At 33.5% G+C, this 20,503-nt stretch overlaps 2 protein-coding genes across 4 annotated transcripts; both read right to left on the reverse strand.

Moving 5' to 3' along the window:
• Positions 1–286: 286 nt before the first annotated feature.
• Positions 287–11,595, reverse strand: LOC100817269 (probable inactive DNA (cytosine-5)-methyltransferase DRM3). The gene is made up of 11 exons (XM_003550524.5): positions 11,431–11,595; positions 10,030–10,142; positions 8,952–9,048; positions 8,776–8,822; positions 6,540–6,644; positions 5,136–5,234; positions 4,367–4,466; positions 3,651–3,766; positions 2,780–2,879; positions 2,475–2,554; positions 287–1,765 (listed from the first exon to the last, which is right to left on the reverse strand). The coding sequence occupies exons 2-11, from the start codon at positions 10,135–10,137 to the stop codon at positions 428–430; spliced, it is 2,190 nt and encodes a 729-aa protein (XP_003550572.1). The 5' UTR covers positions 10,138–10,142; positions 11,431–11,595; the 3' UTR covers positions 287–427.
• A 2,758-nt stretch (positions 11,596–14,353) lies between these two features.
• Positions 14,354–19,451, reverse strand: LOC100818167 (YTH domain-containing protein ECT4). 3 transcript variants are annotated; one of them, XM_006600333.4, is made up of 8 exons: positions 19,145–19,451; positions 18,126–18,189; positions 17,833–17,977; positions 17,677–17,750; positions 17,145–17,603; positions 16,010–16,555; positions 15,656–15,868; positions 14,354–15,222 (listed from the first exon to the last, which is right to left on the reverse strand). In XM_006600333.4, the coding sequence occupies exons 2-8, from the start codon at positions 18,171–18,173 to the stop codon at positions 14,623–14,625; spliced, it is 2,085 nt and encodes a 694-aa protein (XP_006600396.1). In that variant the 5' UTR covers positions 18,174–18,189; positions 19,145–19,451; the 3' UTR covers positions 14,354–14,622. The 3 variants fall into 3 exon arrangements, with proteins under 3 accessions (XP_006600396.1, XP_040867245.1, XP_014625351.1); XM_041011311.1 differs by lacking the exon at positions 19,145–19,451 and adding an exon at positions 18,981–19,028; XM_014769865.3 differs by lacking the exon at positions 19,145–19,451 and adding an exon at positions 18,699–18,949.
• Positions 19,452–20,503: the final 1,052 nt, after the last annotated feature.

The following is a 20,503-nucleotide window of genomic DNA, read 5'->3' on the forward strand; positions in this document are numbered from 1 at the left end:
TTTAAACAATAAAAAAATGTTATCTAAAACACTATAAAGATGAAAAAAAAACAAACATAATTTATAATAATTAAAAATAAAAAAATAATTTTACAAGAATAAAAAACAAAAAAAACACTAAATTGCAAAGGACAAAAAAAAATATTTAAGTCTAAAATTATACCATTTCATGTACTCTCATTTGGTGTATTATTCCAGAAATAATTCAGAATGCCTGCCAATGCATAATCACAAACACAGTATATATGAACAATTCTTATGGACGATTAAGAAAGAAACACAACCCTACATACAAATTCCCTGCACTGAAAAATTTATATGAAGAAGTCACATACAGCAGGAAAATGAAACATTCAAAACGGGGAAATGCCACCACCAAAGGCATCGAATGACATTATTTTGTACAACAAGATACGAGTCACTTCACTCACTTCCTTTGATACATACCTCTTATACGTTGCAAGACACGAACACATTCACAAAACACTGAAAATTCAAGAGCTGGGAGACCTACACCAGCTAGAAGCCTAGAACTCAAGTTAGAGCATGGGTTTTGGTAAATGACAAGGTCAAAACCACCAAATTTACTGATTAGACCCTCAAGTTTTTTACTAGTCAGCTTCTGAATATCCTCCAACTGAACCAAAGTCCCAGTTTGTCCGGATTGACGCCACCACCTCTCAAGAATCTTTCTTTTTGTCTCGGAGGTCTCAACTGAGACAACAACTTTTATTTTAATACCAAGGCGGTGTAGGGCAATTTCTGCCCCACCAAGGCCACTAAAGAGTGATAACATTGTTAATCCATGAGGGAAGATGGGCCTTAACACAGAAAGATGATACCCCAATGTGTCTGTCTGGAAGCAGTATTTTAGTGATTTAAGTCTTTCGGCCACATTGCCCTCAGAAGCACGAGTGTGATTCAAAGGGTATCCTAAAATGAGCTCCAACTGTTCAGGCTCTACAGGACCAAGTTTGAATTTTCCAATCCACACAAGATTCAATCCGCGGCAATAACGAAGAATGTCTTTCTGCAGTTCAGATGTGAGCACTCCACCAGAATCTGCAAGAATATTTCCTAGTCGATCGCATGTTTGAGCTATTCCATTAGTTTCACAATAGATGCTGCTCAACTGCTTCCTTGAATCCCAAGGTGGCCACCATTTCTTTGTCAGCGGCATTGCATCTTCAATAGTCATAGGTGGCTTTGGGAGGATGTGGAATCTGTTTTCAACTGGAAGATTGTGTATGTAACCTTCTATTCTATCTAAAGCAGAAAAGGACTGAGCATTCGCAAATTCAGGTTCAATACCATATAAAAACTTAGACATCTTTGTCCATGAGTCGTAGGATATGTTTGAAACATTCCCAAATAAGAAAAATGGTGGCTTTGCTGCCACACTACTAAGACACCTGGATGGATTTGGTTTGGGACGTCTTGACATTTCGGCAACAACAACATCAACCCTTTCTTCCACCCAAGAAGGTTCAAGACAAGTGATTGAATCATCATCATGTTCATACTTGGGCCTTTTACCTCTACCATTCTCCACAACATCCAAATATTGGTCAGAAACATAGCTGGGAAATGCATCAATACCCTCTTCTTCCTTCACCATATCTTCATTATAAGTTTCCTCTAAGTTGACCTGGCTTGATTGTGGAGGTTCATTGCTAAAATCCTCAACTTTCACTTCGGCCGTACCATATAAATCCATTTCTGGTTCTTCTTTGATCCCCACAGAATAAGTAGAAGTGGTGGGAAACTAGACAAACAAGAAATTTCATCACTCAGTAAACACCTGACCGATTATTAGTACTAAAAAATGACTTGGAACAATAAGATTTTATCCAGAACAAGCCAAACACAACCTTAACTTTATTTAATAGGTTTCTTAGCACTATTGTTGATTCCGTGCATGTCATACAAGATTTAAACAATATAATATACAAAGAAAAGCAAATTCATTTATGAGAAGTTTTGACATTATATAGTTAAATTATGAATATTATTTTCTGTATTTTTGTTTTTCTGGTACAATTCTTATTCTAGTTATCACCCGCTAACTCTGTTCCACGTGGTTGACTAGTTGTAAAAGAACGGGAGTATGGAAAATGATTAATTTTGGCCATGCATTATAGAAAATGTAAGCAAAGCTTCTCAATAGTTATCCTCTTCACTGCATCTTTTGCTTTACCAGTTAATATTACACTATTTTGCTTCAGTTTTACAAGTTCCTAAACTCCCATAGGGGCTAATTTCAACATACAGACAGTGCATATACTTGTCACTTGCCACTTGGCACAACCTCATTTACATGCATAAAGTGTAAATTAAAAAAAATGTAAGAAGCTACGAAGCAATGCTCATTATTATTGTGAAATCAAGTATATTATTATATATAAACACAAGAAGCTGAATTACCAAAAACGATAGGACATAAAATTTGAAATATAACAAGTAAAAAGTCTAACCTTATATTCCATCACATAATCGATCCCATTTTGTTCTGCAAAAATAAAGTTTGCAAGCTCTGAAATTGGAGCCTCTGAACCTGAAAAACAGCCAATTGGTAAGCTAAAACTCAAGTCCTGATAATTTATAAAGGAAGTGAATGGAAAGGAATAGATATCATTTTCCAGATTTATAAAGGCAATATTATTCTATTCCGTTGATATCATCTCCTAATTCTAAAGATTAATACTTTTTAAATGCAAGACTGTAAACCTAATCTCACAGTTGCATAGTTCAAAAAAGATCAGCTTTCACAAAGACTTACCTAATTTATCAATTGCTGATGATACTTCATTCTCAGAGAAACCCATTTCAAACAATTGAAGTGTTTTTGCCATAATTCCAAAGAGTTTTTCATTGGTGACCTGTGATCCCACAAATAACAAAAAATTTGATGCATAATATAGAGATAATAAGATACATAAATTAACATAATAAGAGGGAAGGTTTCTTGACAGGAAATAGACTACGAAGAGAGAGGATAAAACTAAGATCAAGTAAATTAAACCTAATATTTTTATCCTCTTTTTGTGTACCTTTCTTTCCTATCTTAATATCCTTTTTTACTTATTTAAAAAAGTCAATAGTTAAACATAAGAGAATCCCTGAAAACAACCTGCCCTACAATAAATGTGTGTAAACTGTAAAATCTTTTCCTTTATTTCACAAGCATTCTGCGTTAAGAAAATATACCAAACTACAACATACAGAGCTCAAAAACTACTCAAATTGTCACCACCCAAAATTCTCTGAAAATCCAAAAGGATCAACCGGTCAAGCTTCTACTCATTTCAAACTATACCAACGCATTGTTCACATGACAGGAAAAGTCTATTTGCGAAAGAATATGCATTTTCCACCCGAGGTAAAACTATACAACATTAGAATCGTATCCAAGTCTTAAGAAAAACAACTAAAGGCTATAGTTGTGTTCCCTTTATAATGTCTTGCTCATTTATCTGCATTGTCTTTTTTCTCTCATGAATAAAGTATACAACATGTAGCAGCATGGACCATATTATTTTGTCTAATGGATAATAAAGTTGAGGGTTAACTTAAAAACCTGACTAGCAGAAACACAGTATTTATCTCCTAAAGTAAGGTCATTAAATGGGTCAAAATTCAAATATCAAAACCTCATTTCCTCTGCCATAATAGGTGAAGGTGATATCATCTGGTTCCTTTTTCAATTTTTTAGCAATCTGCCAAGCAAAGATGAAATCCACCAGCTCAGGAATTGATGCTTCATCACCTATAACGAAACAAAATAAATCAAAAAATCCTTAATGTTGCCAGTAATCCATAAACATAGACATCAACTCCTATCTGCATAAATAACATACTATGCCAAGAACTTAATTGGATTAGACCTCAGACAATCACTGAAAACACACATACAATAAGTTTACAACCAGACATATTCAAAAACTTGATCAAATTATTCATAGTAACTTAGTATGGTATTCATTTCTGACAAGAGACCAACGTTGATCAGGCCACCTAAAAGTTAATCATCAAAGCACAAATTATATAGAATATTCCCCACACAAATCTAAAGTCTAAACTCTTCAATTCAATACATGCTTAGCATCAGCTTTTTGTTCATGTAATTTGTTCTGGTATTACTAGCATGTTCAAGCATGCAGCCATGAATTAATAATTCAAGCAAACATATATCTGTTGAAGTCCTGAACTACTTCCTTGGCAACTCAAAAAGACCTATACAACATATGTTTCTATGTCAATTACAACAAGAACAGAATGAAAATAATTATGGCAAATATGGACCAAATAGACTAATAAAGTATACACAATTGCACAAAGCAACAGTTCAGGTAAATTATTCTCTTACCAAGCTTGTGGATTGCAAGCTCAACTTCCTCCACCGAGAAATTCATCATTAGTAAGGAACCTCTTTTATCATCAATGACTCCACTAAGTTCATCAGGCTCCTGCAAGAGAGATTTTGTCAAACAAGAATGAAATTGAATTAAACAAAACATATGCTATATTAAGGGACATGTTGAAACCAGAAAGAAAATCTCAATAAAGATAATCAATTGTCAAAGTCAACAAGGGCAAGCTGAAATACATCATGATGCGTATTTAATTGTCACCCTAGACAGAAAAAGCAAATGCATCACCTGCCAGTAGTGCATGTGACATACCAGTGACCACAAGTTTAGATGATGCACATGGTACATGCAACAAACAGGTGGCACACCTTTTTTAAAATTATGCAAGTAGTTTTAAAGGTTGACAATGAGATGCAAGAAAATCTGAAAAGCAAATATTCAAAAGAAAATATCTATTTGGAATTTGGGATGACATGAGAGTACACCTGAACAAAAAGAGTAAACCAACATACAGTCACAGAGTACATCTAGCACAAATATGTGACATTAATAAATCAGAATAACTAGCTGGTAGCATATGATTATAGTGAACAATAAAGCAACAATGGCAACAAAAGCATTAGCCCACTAGGTGAAGTTGGCTACATGAATCACATGACACCAGCTGGCTCGATTCAAATACTTAACTCATTCCTACCATGATGTGCTCTGATTAAATTTTGTAATAAATCAATTGATGTTTTCTGAGGAATAAGAAGCAAATACCTCCTTCGCTTGATTGACATTGGAAATCTCTGGAGGATCCTTATCATCAAATAAGCTATCCAGAGAATCAGAAGACTGTGAATTTGATTTTTGAAGAGCCTAAATGATTACAAAGCAAATTGAAAATGTTTAGATTACATTTATCTTGTATTTATAATTACATAGAAACTTATGATTCTGATTGATACGTAATTACCTAATAATCATTAATTGATATGTAATCAATACTGATTCTGATTTTTCCATTATAAATAAAGATGAGATGTGGTCATCTAAGACCCACAACATTACACAATAAAACATTGTTACAGGAAAGGCAGTTAAACATATTACATAAACCATTTACAGAATTAATTCTTTAAAAAGTGAACACATTTTGAAAGTTAATCCTGCACATGCAAACATTTGCAGAAGTAAAATATAGCTTGGCAGTTCTTAGAGTGTTGGTTTGGACCTTACTCAACCCCAAAAGCTAGCTCACAGGGTGAGAGGTGCCCCCACTTATATACTCAATCTTGGCACCATCTCTAGCTGATGTTGAACTTGGGTTTTTTCCAATATATCCCCTCACGCCCAATACTTTTGGGCTTGGTGTGTGAGGATAACATGGTGGATGACCCTTTTAATGGATCTAGGATAGACTTTGATACCATCTTAGAATGTGGGTTTAAGCCTAACTTAACCCCAAAATGTATTGAGAAAAACCCAAGTCACATATTGACTAGAGAAAGGCCAATATAGAGTATATAAGTAGGGGGTAACCCTCGTCCTATGAGCTAGCTTTTGGGCATGAATCAGGCCCAAACCCACATTCATAAGAGTAGTTGGCAGCAGCACAATATAAAGAAGCAAATTGCACAATTTGGAATTATCCCACACAATTCTTTGAGGATCCTTTGCTTAGCACGTCACTTTGTAAATTCATAAATTAGCAATCAGTGCTATTGACAAAATAATTTAAAGAGATGGTGAATAAATGTAGAAGAAGCATGGAAAAAAAGCCAGATATAAACTAAAACTACAAACAAATAAAGAATCAAGAGCGTTGTAATCTCATCAGTCAATCACTTGAAATATCTAATAGTTCTCTAACAAAATAATTCACATAATGCAAACAAAAATATTTGCATTGAGTTCCCATCCCAAATTCTAACTCCAGGAGCAAAAAAGACCACTAGCATTACTTAGAGTAAATCATATAGCAAGATAAAACCTTAATTTTCTAGCAGTAGGAAAGGAAAGGATAGTTAACACTCAACACTAACATAAATTAATCAACTGAAAAAAGGTCAAATTCTCATTATACCTTTAAAGTTTAACCTATACAGTAAGTAAATTGAACTAAAATTCTAGTTTAAAAGGTTTACAATTGAGAAGGAGGGGTGATAGAAGGCACCAAGTTACCTCTTTTGAGTGACCATCAGGATAGAAATTTGGGGCACTTCTACCCCTGCTTGTATTGTGAGAAACACCCAAAGAATCAAATGAGTCACAATTGGATTTATGAGCCTAATCAATTCGAAATAATAGTCACTGATCAGAATATTAAATTCTAAGTTTAGAAAGCATATTGGCAGCAGCATTAACATATGAAGGGAGCAAACAGAGCAGCCGCATATCATTACAAGTTTCTAATCATTCAAAAACTCATAGAATGAAGCAGTAATTTATCCCTGTTCCAATTCCACGTAAAATATATATAGATTATGAAGTTTTTTGCTATCTAGTTCTGCAAATTGACAAACAAGCTAATCTGTCCTCTATTCATCAATATAAAATGTTAAAATATTATGTATAAATCTGTATTGAAGAGACAGCTGTATTGTGTGGTTGTAAACAGCTGTCTCCCACTCCTTGTACCCTATATATATATTTAAGAGTGTGTAATAAATTCAAGTAGTTGAAAATTCAAATTTCAAGTTAAAATATAGTGAAGAGGGGAGCCAAGAACACATTATATTAGAGTAAATGTTCATTTTGGTTCTCTAAAGATATATTCACTATTTACAAATATCTACATTTATCCTATCCAAACTCCTAATCCTATTAGGTACAACTTCAAACTCAAAACCCCTTTTGACTCTTTTAACACTCCCTCCCACTTAAACTAGCTTGAAAATTCATTCAGACACAGCTTGTCGACTGATTCATTAAAGTTCTTATTGGACAGCCCGTTGATGAAAATGTATTCATAGTGTGTGCAGATCTGTCCAATTTCTATCTTTCTTTTCAACTAAGTGTTTATCTACTTCCATGTCCCTGGTTCTGTCATCAAGAACAGGACATTTAGCAACAGAGATTGCAGACTTGTCACAGTAAACATTCATATAGGTGCAGAGTTGTCAACCTATAATTATTTAGTAGTATTTAAGTACACATAGTCTCACAGATTCAATGGGCCATTGATATAAATTCCACTTACACCTAGCCACCATATTTTTTTTCTTACTTTGCCATTCCGTAATGTTCCTTGCAGGCTGTATCTCTGTATTCAATTCAATATGAATCAGAATTTGAAACTTCATGATTCTTTCGATAACCGATATCATTGGAGGACCAAAATGGGCATTTAATTACTAACAAAACATTTACCATCAGGACCATGGCATCATAAAAATTAAATTAAAAAAGAAAACCTACCATTAGTGCATGTGTGGATTAGTTTATGCTGTGTTCAAAAGAACTTTTAACCAAGAGCTTCCTAAGAGAGCTTTTGTGAAAATAATATATTTCCCCATTTATAATTGTTGCCAAATGTGGGAAAGTGGGTTTGGGCCTAACTCAACCCTATAAAACCGGTTTGTAAGGTTAGGACTGCTCTCCACTCATGTAGTTTATCTCGGCACTATCTTTAGTTGATGTGAGACTTCAACATGTCCCATTTTGCCCACGGCTACTCGCCATGTGGGACTTTCAACACCCACTAGGGTGACCACAATTTAGGTGGCTTTACCAACACCAAAAAAGCACAAGATAAGAATTTCGATGGAGATTTTATCACTGTACTGCGCTAACATTTGAGGGTCATCTTCCTCCAACAGCAGAACAGGCAGCAAGCAACCTAAGTAGCTTTACTAGATACCAAAAGCAATAAATACCACAAATTAAAGTGCTCATGCCCAGTCAAGATCACACAAGTAGTCCAATTAAAACTTATATGGGATAGCAAATGGATATTTATTATTTACTTAAATGGCTAGTATACTGTTGCACTAGACACCTCACAGTCTCACACCTGATAAAATGACATAAAGAATAATACTTTCAACTTCAAAAAAGATGGCTCAGTGCACGAGGTTTTTGAGTCTTCTGTGAGGAAATTTTTACAGAGCAAAAGTCCCTTCCAAATAAAAAACTAATTAGGTTTTTTTGTTTTACCATTATTCTACTTTGTACAAACAATAAGTAATTCAAGGACTATGCTTATAAAATGATAATTTGAATCCTTCATGTATATGCATATCTTCTCTCTGTACAAATTAACATTTCTCATCTCAATGAACATACAGAACATGGTTCAGCTTCTATCATTATTTTTTTAAGTCAGCTTTTAGTAAATAAATAAAAACTTCCCAAAATCCCTATCCCAAGAGTACCGACAATGAAAAAAAAACTATAACATATATTTTGGTCTACTTACAGAATATCTCAAGAGAGCCTCTAATAAAGTATCAGAATTCTCTTCACCTGTAAATTTCAAAGAAAACCAATCAGAACCATAATACTTCAAATGGAAAAGTGAAATATCTCAGAAATTCATCAAATGTGCCATGCATTTAGTGCATGACATAAGTAGCCGACTCCCAAGTAATGTACCATTCTCCTCTATCACTTTATCGACAAGGCATGGTAGGAATCCCATTCCGATAAAGAATGCTCGTAGTTTGCCTCCAGAAGAACTTGCAACATTGTCCTGGTAATCATGAAGGAAGAGTTGAACATAAGCAAACAAATAAAAATGAAAATTTAATGAAGATAACTATTTCTATATATATTATATTGTTATTATATTATAATTTACGCATAGTGAACAAGTAGAAATAATGTCTTGCCATGTTACAATGTATGTACAGAGTTGTAAATGGAGAGAATTCATAAAACTGCCATGATAGGCTTAAAGAGAACAAACACAATCAGTAAAGACTTTTGAATCATTGATAATCTCACATGCAAAAATTAGATTATCCCTTTCACACAAAGGGCTAAGATGTATATACATGGTTCATTGAATGAATCTTTCTTAAAGATTTTATTTCAATCGAAATTTGGTTACCACAGTTTTGGTTTTCTCATAAGATTACCTAAGAATAAGATCTGTAAGAAAATAGAAACTCATAACATGCTCGGTAGCAGAGATTGGAAACCATAGCGCAAACATATATAGCATTAGCTTTAGTTAATTCATAATGAATTTACATTTTGCACACAAGTAAATAACACTGGAATCTCTCGGAGTTATGAATCAAAACTATACATAGGCCAACCCCCTACATCAGTACATCTTACAAATAAACAAAACTTTAGCACAAGGAAGTAATGGACTCACAAGTCAAACTAGAAGGACTATCCCGTGAGAAAACTTGTTAAGAAATATTATTCAAAATTCATCTTAGGCTTGTACCAAATAGTTTAAGCTTTTGCAGGGAATAGTTTCTTGAAAAGAAAAGAAAAAATCAGTTGAAGAAGGCATTGTATAATATTTCCCAAAGTTCATATAATTGTTCAAATGTATCAAGCTTAAAATCAGGAAGCTATAAGGTTTAGTGTAGCAGCTATAGCAGAGAATGGTAAAGAACTGTGGGCATAATGAGAGAACATTCATCCCAAGATATGATTGACAGCATCTAAAACTCAGTATGTGTATTGTATATATATTGAGAGATGAGCAGCATACCCCAACATCCCCTGAAAATGAAGTATAAGGTGGTAACTCATAACCCAAATCCTCAGTTTTTGGAACCATAACAGGTTTTCCTTCTCTTCTATTTGAATTCCCTGCCATTTTACCTGTATATTTAAACAACAGTTTGTGATTGCATTAATACAATGGCTATTTCAAATTTCTAGTGGAATGACTTGCATAATTATACTGAAGTAGGAACATTAATAGGAAATCTAGAAGACCAGTCCCACAAAACCTTGCATGATTTAAACGTGAAGATAAATTAATATAAAATCAAACATTGAACGAAATAAAACATTTTCAACATGCACTAACAGCATAGCCCCAGCATACTGATTCTATAAACCATGGTTTCAAATGCATCACACATTCATACTTCAATTGCATTATTTTTGTAAATCACAGGAAAATCCACAACTCAAAGCTGCAACTCAAAGCACAACAGGTGAAACGGCCGCATTGGACTGCATCAGGCGGCAACGTGCTTTATAGTCCTCACACGATTAATTTTTCATTATTCCTATTTCTTAGATATATAGTGAAATCATAATGAATAAGTAATGAGGAAGATGTGGAACTGGGAGCGAGAGCAAGAGATGTACAATGCCTAAAACGAGTCATGATGAATTATACAAATTCACACCGCAACAGCAGCATAAGCATCGCAGCAGCCGCAATGCCAGCCCGCCCACAATGGCAGAGGTCACAACGGTGACTGCATTTGCGACCGCCATTTGAAACCTTGCTATAAACCGATCGTGTTTTTCATGGTGAAATTTATAACACGTGAAAGGCATAGTAATTACAGATGTCAAAGTATAAAGAGGGAGCGGGAGCAATTATAATTAAGTATTTACTGTTATGTAATATCAGAGGCATGGCATGGCGATTGTTTTATAAATTTTAATTAATTAGTCTGAGGTAACAAACGTATCATCAGAGTACTATCAAGGTACTAGTGTATGGATTACAAAAGCTCCAAGGATTATCCAGGCAAATTCAAGGTGCTAGCAAGTAAATCCTAGTTAACCAACTAAAACATACTTAGCCCTATTTTTGTTCTTATATTGAAAAACTCTTTTCTCTCTCTCTCTCTCTCTCTCTCTCTCTCTCTCTCTCTCTCTCTCTCTCTCTCTCTCTGTTTTTCTCAATCAAATAATAATAAAAGAAAACATGTCGAGAAAAAACGGTTCTGTAATTTCACCAATTTCTTATACGCGAACAGAATTGATTTCAGAATGCAACTAAATGTCAAGGCCAAACCCAAGGGCAAGCGTGGTTGCTGAACCGGACCGGACCGAACCGAACCGAACCGGTTAAGGTTCATGCAGGAGCTAAAAATTTAGCGAACCCGTTAAAGGAAATGCAAGAGAAGAGGCGAATGGAGAATACCTGATTGGAGAGGGAGCGGCGCGTGGTGTACACTCGCTCCACGGCCGAGTGAAGCTAGACTGAGATTCCTCCTCCCAGACAGGAAGAGAAGAAATACACACACAGAAAAGTAGTAATTCAGATTTCACTGTGACAGTAAAAGTAGATTGAACTGAACACAACTTTAAATACACAACACAACAGCACAACATAAGTCATAGAGGATTCGTGGGTCCCACCCCATACCAACTCAACTGACTCGGTCACACGTATTGTTCTTCTAAGTTTTTTTTTTTTTTTTCGTCAAAACATATTTTGGAACATTCGCAAATTTTGAGAACAATTACTACCTTTTACAGGATAGAAGTAACTCACTCCATTACTTTTCTGCTATAACTTGTATTGTTAATGACCATGGCTCTATTTTTCTTTTTTATTTGATTTTTAATTTTTTAAAATCAATAAAAAATGAAATTTGAAAAGGAAAAAAAAATCTTAATACGGTGATTTAGCATCATCTATTTTTTTTATATAAAAATAATAAGATTAAGATTTATATTAAAATACAATAATGAAAATAGAATAATGGATTTATGGATATCTCATTCTTGTACATTTCAATGTTTGTATGTAACGCGGATGCACGATAGAAGTTATGGGAGTAATTGTTCAAACAAAAATTTATTTTCTTTTTTAAAGATATTTAAGAAAAAAAATTATCTCCATAAAAAAATAAGTCTTGTCCCATAAAATATATATATATATATATATTAAAATGAATAAAAAAATATAAAATAAAAAAAGAATATGTTGATATTAATTTTATTGTTTTATTATTTTAATTTTTTTCATTCCCACTAGGGGTAAGCATAAAATCCAAAACTGACCGTGATATGAAAAAAAGGGTGCATGGTTGGGATCGGATTGAGATGAAATAAAATAAAAATGGATAGTAACGGTTTTTACGGGCGGGTGCGGATTAAGTTTTTGACTTCCACGGTACCCGAACTGACCCGACGTATGTTTTGATGAGTAACAATCTTCATGTTTTTTCATTTGCTTATTATTTTATTATTATATAACAATTAATTCATAAAGTTAAAAGACTACGCTACGCTTTCGATGAAAAGCAAATAGCAGAGGAATAGGTGTACTCAAGTACATTGAAAGTTGCAATTTTTAGCTTTCCAATTTCAAATAATATTTTTTAATTCATAAAGCTTTTCCAAACCCAAACTAAGGCTTTTTCTCTCCTTGTACGTTCTCATCATTCCTTTTCTTCTTTGTTTCGACATTTCTCTTTCATGGCATCAGATTTATGTTCTCTTTTATTTCTTACTAAGAAGTGGAGGGAGCTTCTGTCATGACTCATGGAAGTTCTAACCGAAGGCTTCAACGGTCAGACTTGGGCCGAAGAATGATGTGATCGTTTTTGGTCGGATGAGCTATTTTGGATCCAAATCGACCCGTGCTCAGCCCTAATTCCCACACCTTGCCCTATTTTTTAAATGCATAGTAAGTCAGATATATAAAAATACATCTTGACATAATCACAAACAAATAGAAAAAAAGAATTATCTTTGTTTGTTTTTATACCATGGATCAATTAGGTCTTAAAGTTTTAAAAAAATTATTCAATATGATCTCCTTTTAAAAGAAGATTCAATTAGTCTTTTATAAAATGAATTCAATTTAATTTTATTATTCTTTTATTTATTTCAAAAGTTTTAATAAGTAGAAATTAAATTAATTTTAAAGAAGAACAAATTAAGTTCATTTTAAAAAATAAAGTATTTAATTGGTCACTTTAAAAGAAAAAAAATACCTAATTGAATTATTTTTAAAAAATGACCTAATTAAATATACAAATAATAAGAATATCACGTTGAACTAGCAAAATAAGTTTTAAAAAATAAATAATTATATTATAGATTATTTTCTTATCTTATAAGTAAAATTTTTGTATCTGTCGATCTCACTGTTTATATGTCCAAAGAAGTTACCATTAAGTCAATTTTTTTGGATTAGACCATGTATTATTATATGAATTTAACCGATATACAATCTTTGATTTTTTTTTTCAATCTCAACCAATTAAAAATTAACGAGTGTAACTTTAATAATTATCAAAATCAAAAAGTTTAACATATATAATTATTTGTTATTAAATAAGAGAGCGTTTGTTTTTCGAATAATTTTTTTAATCCCAAAAATATTTCTTCTTCTAATATAGCAATATTATTCTCAAAGTATTATTTAAAAATATGTGGTTAACATTTGAATTGGTTGAGATTATTTTTATATTTCTAATAATAATTTAAGTATGTATTTAATTGAGTTATTTTTTCTTAAAAATATATATCGTTACTAAAATGTCCTTATTAAAAATATATATCAATTACAATGGTTTAAAAAGAAGTAAAAATTATCTTAAAATGTAAGAATTAAATCAAATTGTGAGATCATGAAGAATGAAATTTAAGTGATAAAAAAATGAGTGATAAAAAAAATTAAACACATGAAAAAATCATGAAAATATTCTAATCCCATGAAAATAATTTTTTCTCGTCTTTTTTGTCAAAACTAAATTTGATAAAACATAAGATTTATATTTTTTCCCGAATTAAAATATGTTTAAGATTAACTTTTTATGATCTCGTACTAAAAGTAGGATAATTTTTTTCTGATGTTATATTTTCAAGAACGACAAAATAGTCCATGAAACAAACACCCTAAAAAAATCAACATGTCTGATTATAATTCTTAAAAGTAGAACTTCCGTTGATTCAGTCATCACATTCGTTCGTTTAAATCAGATTAAACATATAAAAAAAGGGGGGACAGAATGACTGCAGGGTTCAACAATTAAAGCAACATTAACATAAAAAATACAGGCTCGAAGGTTTAGCAAATTTTTTCAAGTTCGACAAAGTTCTTGAAAATCTGCAACAAAGAAACAACCTTTGTATATTTATTGCTGACGACCGAAATACAAAAGGAGGGTTACACTTTCATTAAAAGTATTTTGAATCAACACCGCTCAAAATATCCATGACATCAGTATGACCCTTTGTATCAATCAGTAGCAAACAAAAAAGCAGTAAAAGAAGATTGAATAGAAACCCAACTTCCCAACAGTGGCACAATCAGGCAGGCATTAAATCCATCTTTTCCTAAAGATCCAAAACGTGCCTTGACATTTATATGCAAATTTTAAGATCCATTTTTAACACGAGAACCTCCGTCCAGCTGTAGTGTTCTTGGATCAAGGGGAATAGTCCCAATCTTCAAAAAACCGGATGACTCGGCAAATCCATTAACTCTGATTTGCATTGAGCCTACTGTGATAACATCAAGCGGTTCCTTATTAGCAACACTAATGCCAGATGGTTTAGTCTCCACCTGTTTTGGGGTAATAGTAACTGAACCAATCTTAAGGACAGAAGCAATATCTTCTTTATCAACTGAACCTTTCTCAGCCTTTTCATCCACAGATGTAGTGCTGGTGATCTCAGAACTACTAACAATATGTCCAGCACTTGAAATCTGTTTTAGGCTATCAACCTCGTCATCCATCTTTGCATTTTTCTCATCACCAACTGGAGGGATGTCAATGACAAAATTCAACTTACGAGGTGGTTCTAATGTGGGTAACACTAACGGATTTTTAAAACTTCTAATTAGCAACTTGGCCTTTTCTTCCTGCATGATCTTCTGACGATTTTCATAATACATAAAGTCATCAAGCAAAGATGTCTTCAAATTATGGTTTTTGAATATTTTCAGCATTTCCAAACCTTTACTATACATTATCTGCACAAGAGGAATGGGGTTTGATGGTCAAAATTACTTCAAATAATAGTTAGGGATAAAAAATGCAACCCCCCTTGAAAATCTACAAAAGGTAACAAAACCAAAATAACAGCCTAACACAAATTAAACATAACAGCTGCTCCAAAAAAAACACTTGGGAATACACTTCAATCAAGACAATCAAATCATAGAAGTATCACAGAATGACAATCAGAAAGCCTCTACACATTCAATTCTACTTACTCAGTAACCCACCTCAATAATGCACACCATATTTTCATAAATTTAAAGTTTTACATAGAGCGCACAGGTTCAATGTACTTAATCAGGTAAAAACTTAGTCAAACATTAAGGTTAAATGCCTATAGGTTGGGCAGACTTGTCAAATCTACATTGGTAAACGAACTGCAGATCCAAAAAACAATATACATACCTCTTGTGTGTCTCTGCTATTAGTGACAGGTTTGTTCTCATTGTTCTCTAGTATAATGTGCCTAAAATTTGCATTTGGCACATCTTTTATGATGTGCCACTTTACAGGGAAGCTCCCACTCCATTTATCTTGCTGCCAAAAGTCCATGTCCTTATTGAAGTCAACAGGTCCAATCATCTCTGCAACCCCACAAAATTGACCACTTGCATTAACCTACATTGCAAAAAAGGAAAACAATGTCAGCATGATCATAGAAGGGAAATTTCCAGATGCACATAAGTTTAGGTATGAAGATTAAAAAAAAAAAAAGCAGAATCAAAACTCATTGAAAGCATCATCATAATGTAAACTCACAGAAAAGAAAAGAAAGATAGGGCAGCTTCCAAAATTTCCAGAAGCTATTCTCTTAGCATCTTCATGAGTACTCTGCAGCTTCTTGTTTCCATGAGGTGTTGATGACCACACATTATATTTAATGCTTTTGTGCACATCATCTTCACTGTACGATTTTATAACAAAAAACTTTGCATTTTCATAATTGACAGGGAAATCCTCCCTGTTATATTGATCAGTAGAAATGATGATATTCTCTTGTGTATTGTCATCTCCTTTATTTGCATAGGCTTTGACAGCCAGTGGAAATTTTGACTTATAATTACTAATTCTCGGGCCCCGATTTTGCTCACCTAAAACATCAGAACTTCCATTTACTTCACTCAGTCCTTTACCTACATGAACCTTTGGTCGAAGTTTAGCAACCACAGACTGTCCATTAGCATTAGATCCATAATCAGAAAATCCACTACTCAGAGGGGAAGCTATTTTTAATTGATTACTATGGGACAAAACATTTCCATTGGAAATATCTACAGCATGGGTCGAGGCATCAATGCTTCTGGCCTACAAAACCAACCAAAAATATTCAAGAAATTTTGAAGTTTTTAACAGACAATCCACTTTAAAGATGAAATAAGTCACCAAACACAATAAGAATTTATAAAAGAAAAAAAATGAATTAAGGAGGTAAAATGAAACAAACTTATACCATGAGTTAAACTCAACTTATGTTAAAGATAGAGAGAGAGAGAGAGAGAGAGAGAGAGAACTACTGAATAAGTAGTTATACATAAATTGATTTTAACTTGGGAGGGAAATTTGATTCATTTTACATCTTTGATTCATTTTATTTTCTTCTATAGCTACTTGTTTAAAATGTCCAAACTGACTCAATATCACACTGAGATTCAAAGTACAAAAGAGCTCAAAGTCCATTAATTAATCCATATCTAGGCATTCTCCCCAAGTGTGTCCATTTCAGAGAAATAGTAACGTCTAGGGAATGCAAATTATTAACTTGTTATAGTCTTATCAAGTATCAATATTTTTCTCAGTACATAGTTGACTTTATAGATATGATGATACAAGTCAACAGCAGAAGTGGGCACAGCATACTCATTCAAATACAGCTTTAAAAGAGTTGGATTCCTACCTGATGGACAGGTGAGGAAGCCATATTAAGAAAACCCCTGCCACTTGTCAAATCTTTCTTCACCCCAGTATTATCTCTCGGACCTTCTGATATCCTGGCCAAGGAACTTGTGGGATTTGATAATGATTTTGAAGAGTTCCTAGTAAAGGAACCAGAAGCTGAATTGAACTTATGTTTTAAACCTTTTCCATCAGGTCTGCTGACAGAAGCACTGGTATCAAACGATGAGTCAACAGAACTGTTAGGGAAATTGTCAGGTTGAACAACAGGAATATAAGCAGGTGAAGAAATAGTGTTTTGATAATTGGGGAGGGAGTAATATTGCTCTGCTCCTCCAAATGAACCATCAACTCCTATCATTGCACCAGGAATATAAGGATTGTATGGATTGTATGGAGACTGTGCAAATCCATAGCTAGGTGTATAATATACATATGGAAAACTTTCGTTTTGTGCACCCTGGCAAAGAAACAAGTATTCTAATCAGCTATCAACCCAATATGACACACAAGTAGAGGAGAACTAGACTCACTGTGTACTGAATATCAGGACCATCTACACCAAAAATCCTATGGTGGTCCTCCCATTCTCCGGGTGATTCAAATCCTAACCATAATAAATAACTAGTTAATATGATGCATACCTAATATACCATGAACTCAAGCCAAGGCATATAATTCTGATTTACCTGTACAGTAATACCCATAATTGGTGGCAGCAGGGTAATACAAGTTCTGATCAGCAACAAATTCAGGGGCTCCATCATTAAACATGGCTTGAAATTGTTGAATATTTGGGCTTGTCAGATGTAAGTTTAAATCAGTGCCTTCAATCTGAAAATCCAATAGATAGCAACAAAACTTTATTGTCATACTAACTCAAAAAGAAGACACAATGCACATAATACAATAATGGCAGGTCATCAAAGTAGACATCATATATATTTAAAAACCAGAGGTTACAAAAATTCAATAAAATTACCAAATAAGCATCTGCATTTCTAGTTTCAGAAACATCATACATTTCCATACCAGAACTGCCGCCACTGCAACAAAACAATCCAAAAAATATTAAAGTGAGAAAATGGCATTCAAAAGAAACCAGGGTTTTCACTAATCGAAAATGAGCAGCAGATAAACTCTAAAGTAAGCAAAAACAATTGTGATGCACAAAACATGAAACACAGAACAAATGAACTAGAACGAAGTCATGACCAAAAAACTCACAAAATCCACGATGTCATGAAAACACTAAAAGTAACGGATACAGACATCCTTGTGAAAAACAATTTCATTAATCCCCAACTCCTTTTTAATGTTACTGTTCAGGCACTTCTTTCACACAAACATAATCGAAAACAATCTTATTGGGTTGAGTTGTGAACAGAAAATCAAACCACCAACTGTATCTATCGTATGCAATGCATCAAAGTGTCAGTAATTAAACCTTCCTCAACTCCAAATATAAACTACAATATCAACAAACTGAGCTAAAATACTATCAAATTTCAATTTCTGACAACACTCCCATAGTTGCTTACAAGGGTTAACTCACCAACACAAACAGATTGAGAAGACCTAAATCTCAAAAGCTAAAACCCAGAAACATCACTCATCAATTTATATACCAATCTTTCAAATCCCTTTTGTATCGATGCGGTTTGACCTTCAAATAGTGAACCAGCTCAGTAACTTACCAATTAAGCAACCAATTTAGCCCCCCAAAGAAACCCCTTCTCTAAACCTAGAAAACAAAACAAAAACAAAAAACCCACCCCAGAATCGAGTATTCGCAAAACGAAAACCACGAGAACAAAACCGCAAAAAAAAAAAAAACCTCGTCCCTACAACTTCACAAGAAAACTATTCTCCAACTCGACCTAGCACGCGTTCGAGAAGAAAACAACTTCAATCACCGAATATGAGAACTAAACGAATCAATCGACACAGACACACGCGAGTAAAAAGAAAAAGAACGCATGAAAAAGGAGTATTATTCACCTGAAGGAAAAAGAAAAAAAAAAAAACAATTCAACGCATGGTTGGCACGAAACGCCGTCGTATAACGGAATTGGAAAGGGCAAAGAGAGAAGGAAGGGCCTTCTGGAACATTCCGATGACGGCCCTACGAAACCCTAACCATTAAACAGAGAGAGGAAAGAAAGAGTGAGAGAATAGAGAGAGCCTTTGGCCTTTGAAAAGGGGCGGTTTCGGTGCGTGCAAGAAAATTAAAAATAAAATTAAACAGAAGAAAGAAAGGAAGAAAGTGTGTGTGTTTGTGAAAATGAAAGAGACGTGGAAATAGAGGTTCCCACCTATTTAAGATACGAAAGTGTTTCGCAATTTCAATTTCATTTTTTTATTATACCCCTCTTTAATGGGGGCTTCTTCATTTACTTCCATGCCCCTTATTTGATTCGGATACAACCAAAATGCCACTTCAATTTAACAAATGCGAGAACGTCGCCGTTTGGTATGCTTGCTCCGTACGCGCGCTTACGGTGGCAGTCCGTGACCTGTGGAAACTGCCCAATGCATGAACGCTGAATTTAGCTCTCAGTTTTTCATGCACAAATTTATTGTTGTGAATTATAAAAATATGAGTTATATTTACTATTAATTAAAAGTGAGATTTACACAATTTAATTCTTTTTAATAAATTTTGATGAATATAATGAAGAATTTAGTATTTGAAAGAATGTGTTAAAATATAGTATATGGTACTGGTATCCAAACATTTTTCATTAATTATTGATTCGTTACCCATAATGTCCTTCGTATTGTTCCACCGACAATGATGTCACTGGAGATAAGGGAGGGGGCAAAGGATCAAAATATTAAGTGTCCCCCTTATAGGGTTAATCATTGTATTTTGTCATATTTTTTTCCCTGGTGTATTCGGGTTAGGTCAATGAATAAGTTCGTTAAGTTGCTTAGCATAGCGGCAGTCTAACTTAAACAATATAAAAAAGCTTGTCTTGCAAAACGCAACTAGCCATCTTCATCTCATATATTAAAATATGCAAACTCAATGAGTATTTGTTAAAAGAAAAAAAATTGTTTAGCAAGAGAAAATTCTAGAAATTCTCTTTTATTATAACATGTTGCTTATTATTACATATTCAAATGACCTCCTTTTTTCTTGGCACAATTTAGTTTTAATAAAATCTCTGGTTAGAAAAAAGTTGAAAAAATTAATCTTTGATCAAATTGATTTTATAATGATATAATTTATATTCAAATGTTTTTATCATTAAACTAAAAATAGTCATATTATAAATCAATTGACCAAACACAAAAATGATTTGAAACTACTTTAAATTAAAATTAATTTTAGACCTAAAATTTATTTTTCAACAC

The sequence above is a fragment of the Glycine max genome, chromosome 17 (genome assembly GCF_000004515.6).
Source record: "Glycine max cultivar Williams 82 chromosome 17, Glycine_max_v4.0, whole genome shotgun sequence".
NCBI lineage: Eukaryota > Viridiplantae > Streptophyta > Magnoliopsida > Fabales > Fabaceae > Glycine > Glycine max.

Bases quoted from the DNA above. Each gene is read 5' to 3' on its own strand.
- LOC100817269 (XM_003550524.5), bottom strand. From the start codon at position 10,137: ATGGCAGGGAATTCAAATAGAAGAGAAGGAAAACCTGTTATGGTTCCA. The intron at 9,049-10,029 runs GTATGCTGCTCA...CATGATTACCAG, and splicing joins CATTTTCAGGGGATGTTGGG to GACAATGTTGCAAGTTCTTC. The intron at 4,467-5,135 runs GTATTTGCTTCT...TCTCTCTTGCAG, and splicing joins ATGTCAATCAAGCGAAGGAG to GAGCCTGATGAACTTAGTGG.
- LOC100818167 (XM_006600333.4), bottom strand. From the start codon at position 18,173: ATGGAAATGTATGATGTTTCTGAAACTAGAAATGCAGATGCTTATTTG. The intron at 16,556-17,144 runs GTAGGAATCCAA...TTGGTTTTGTAG, and splicing joins CTTCCTCACCTGTCCATCAG to GCCAGAAGCATTGATGCCTC. The intron at 15,223-15,655 runs GTATGTATATTG...CCTCTTGTGCAG, and splicing joins ATAGCAGAGACACACAAGAG to ATAATGTATAGTAAAGGTTT.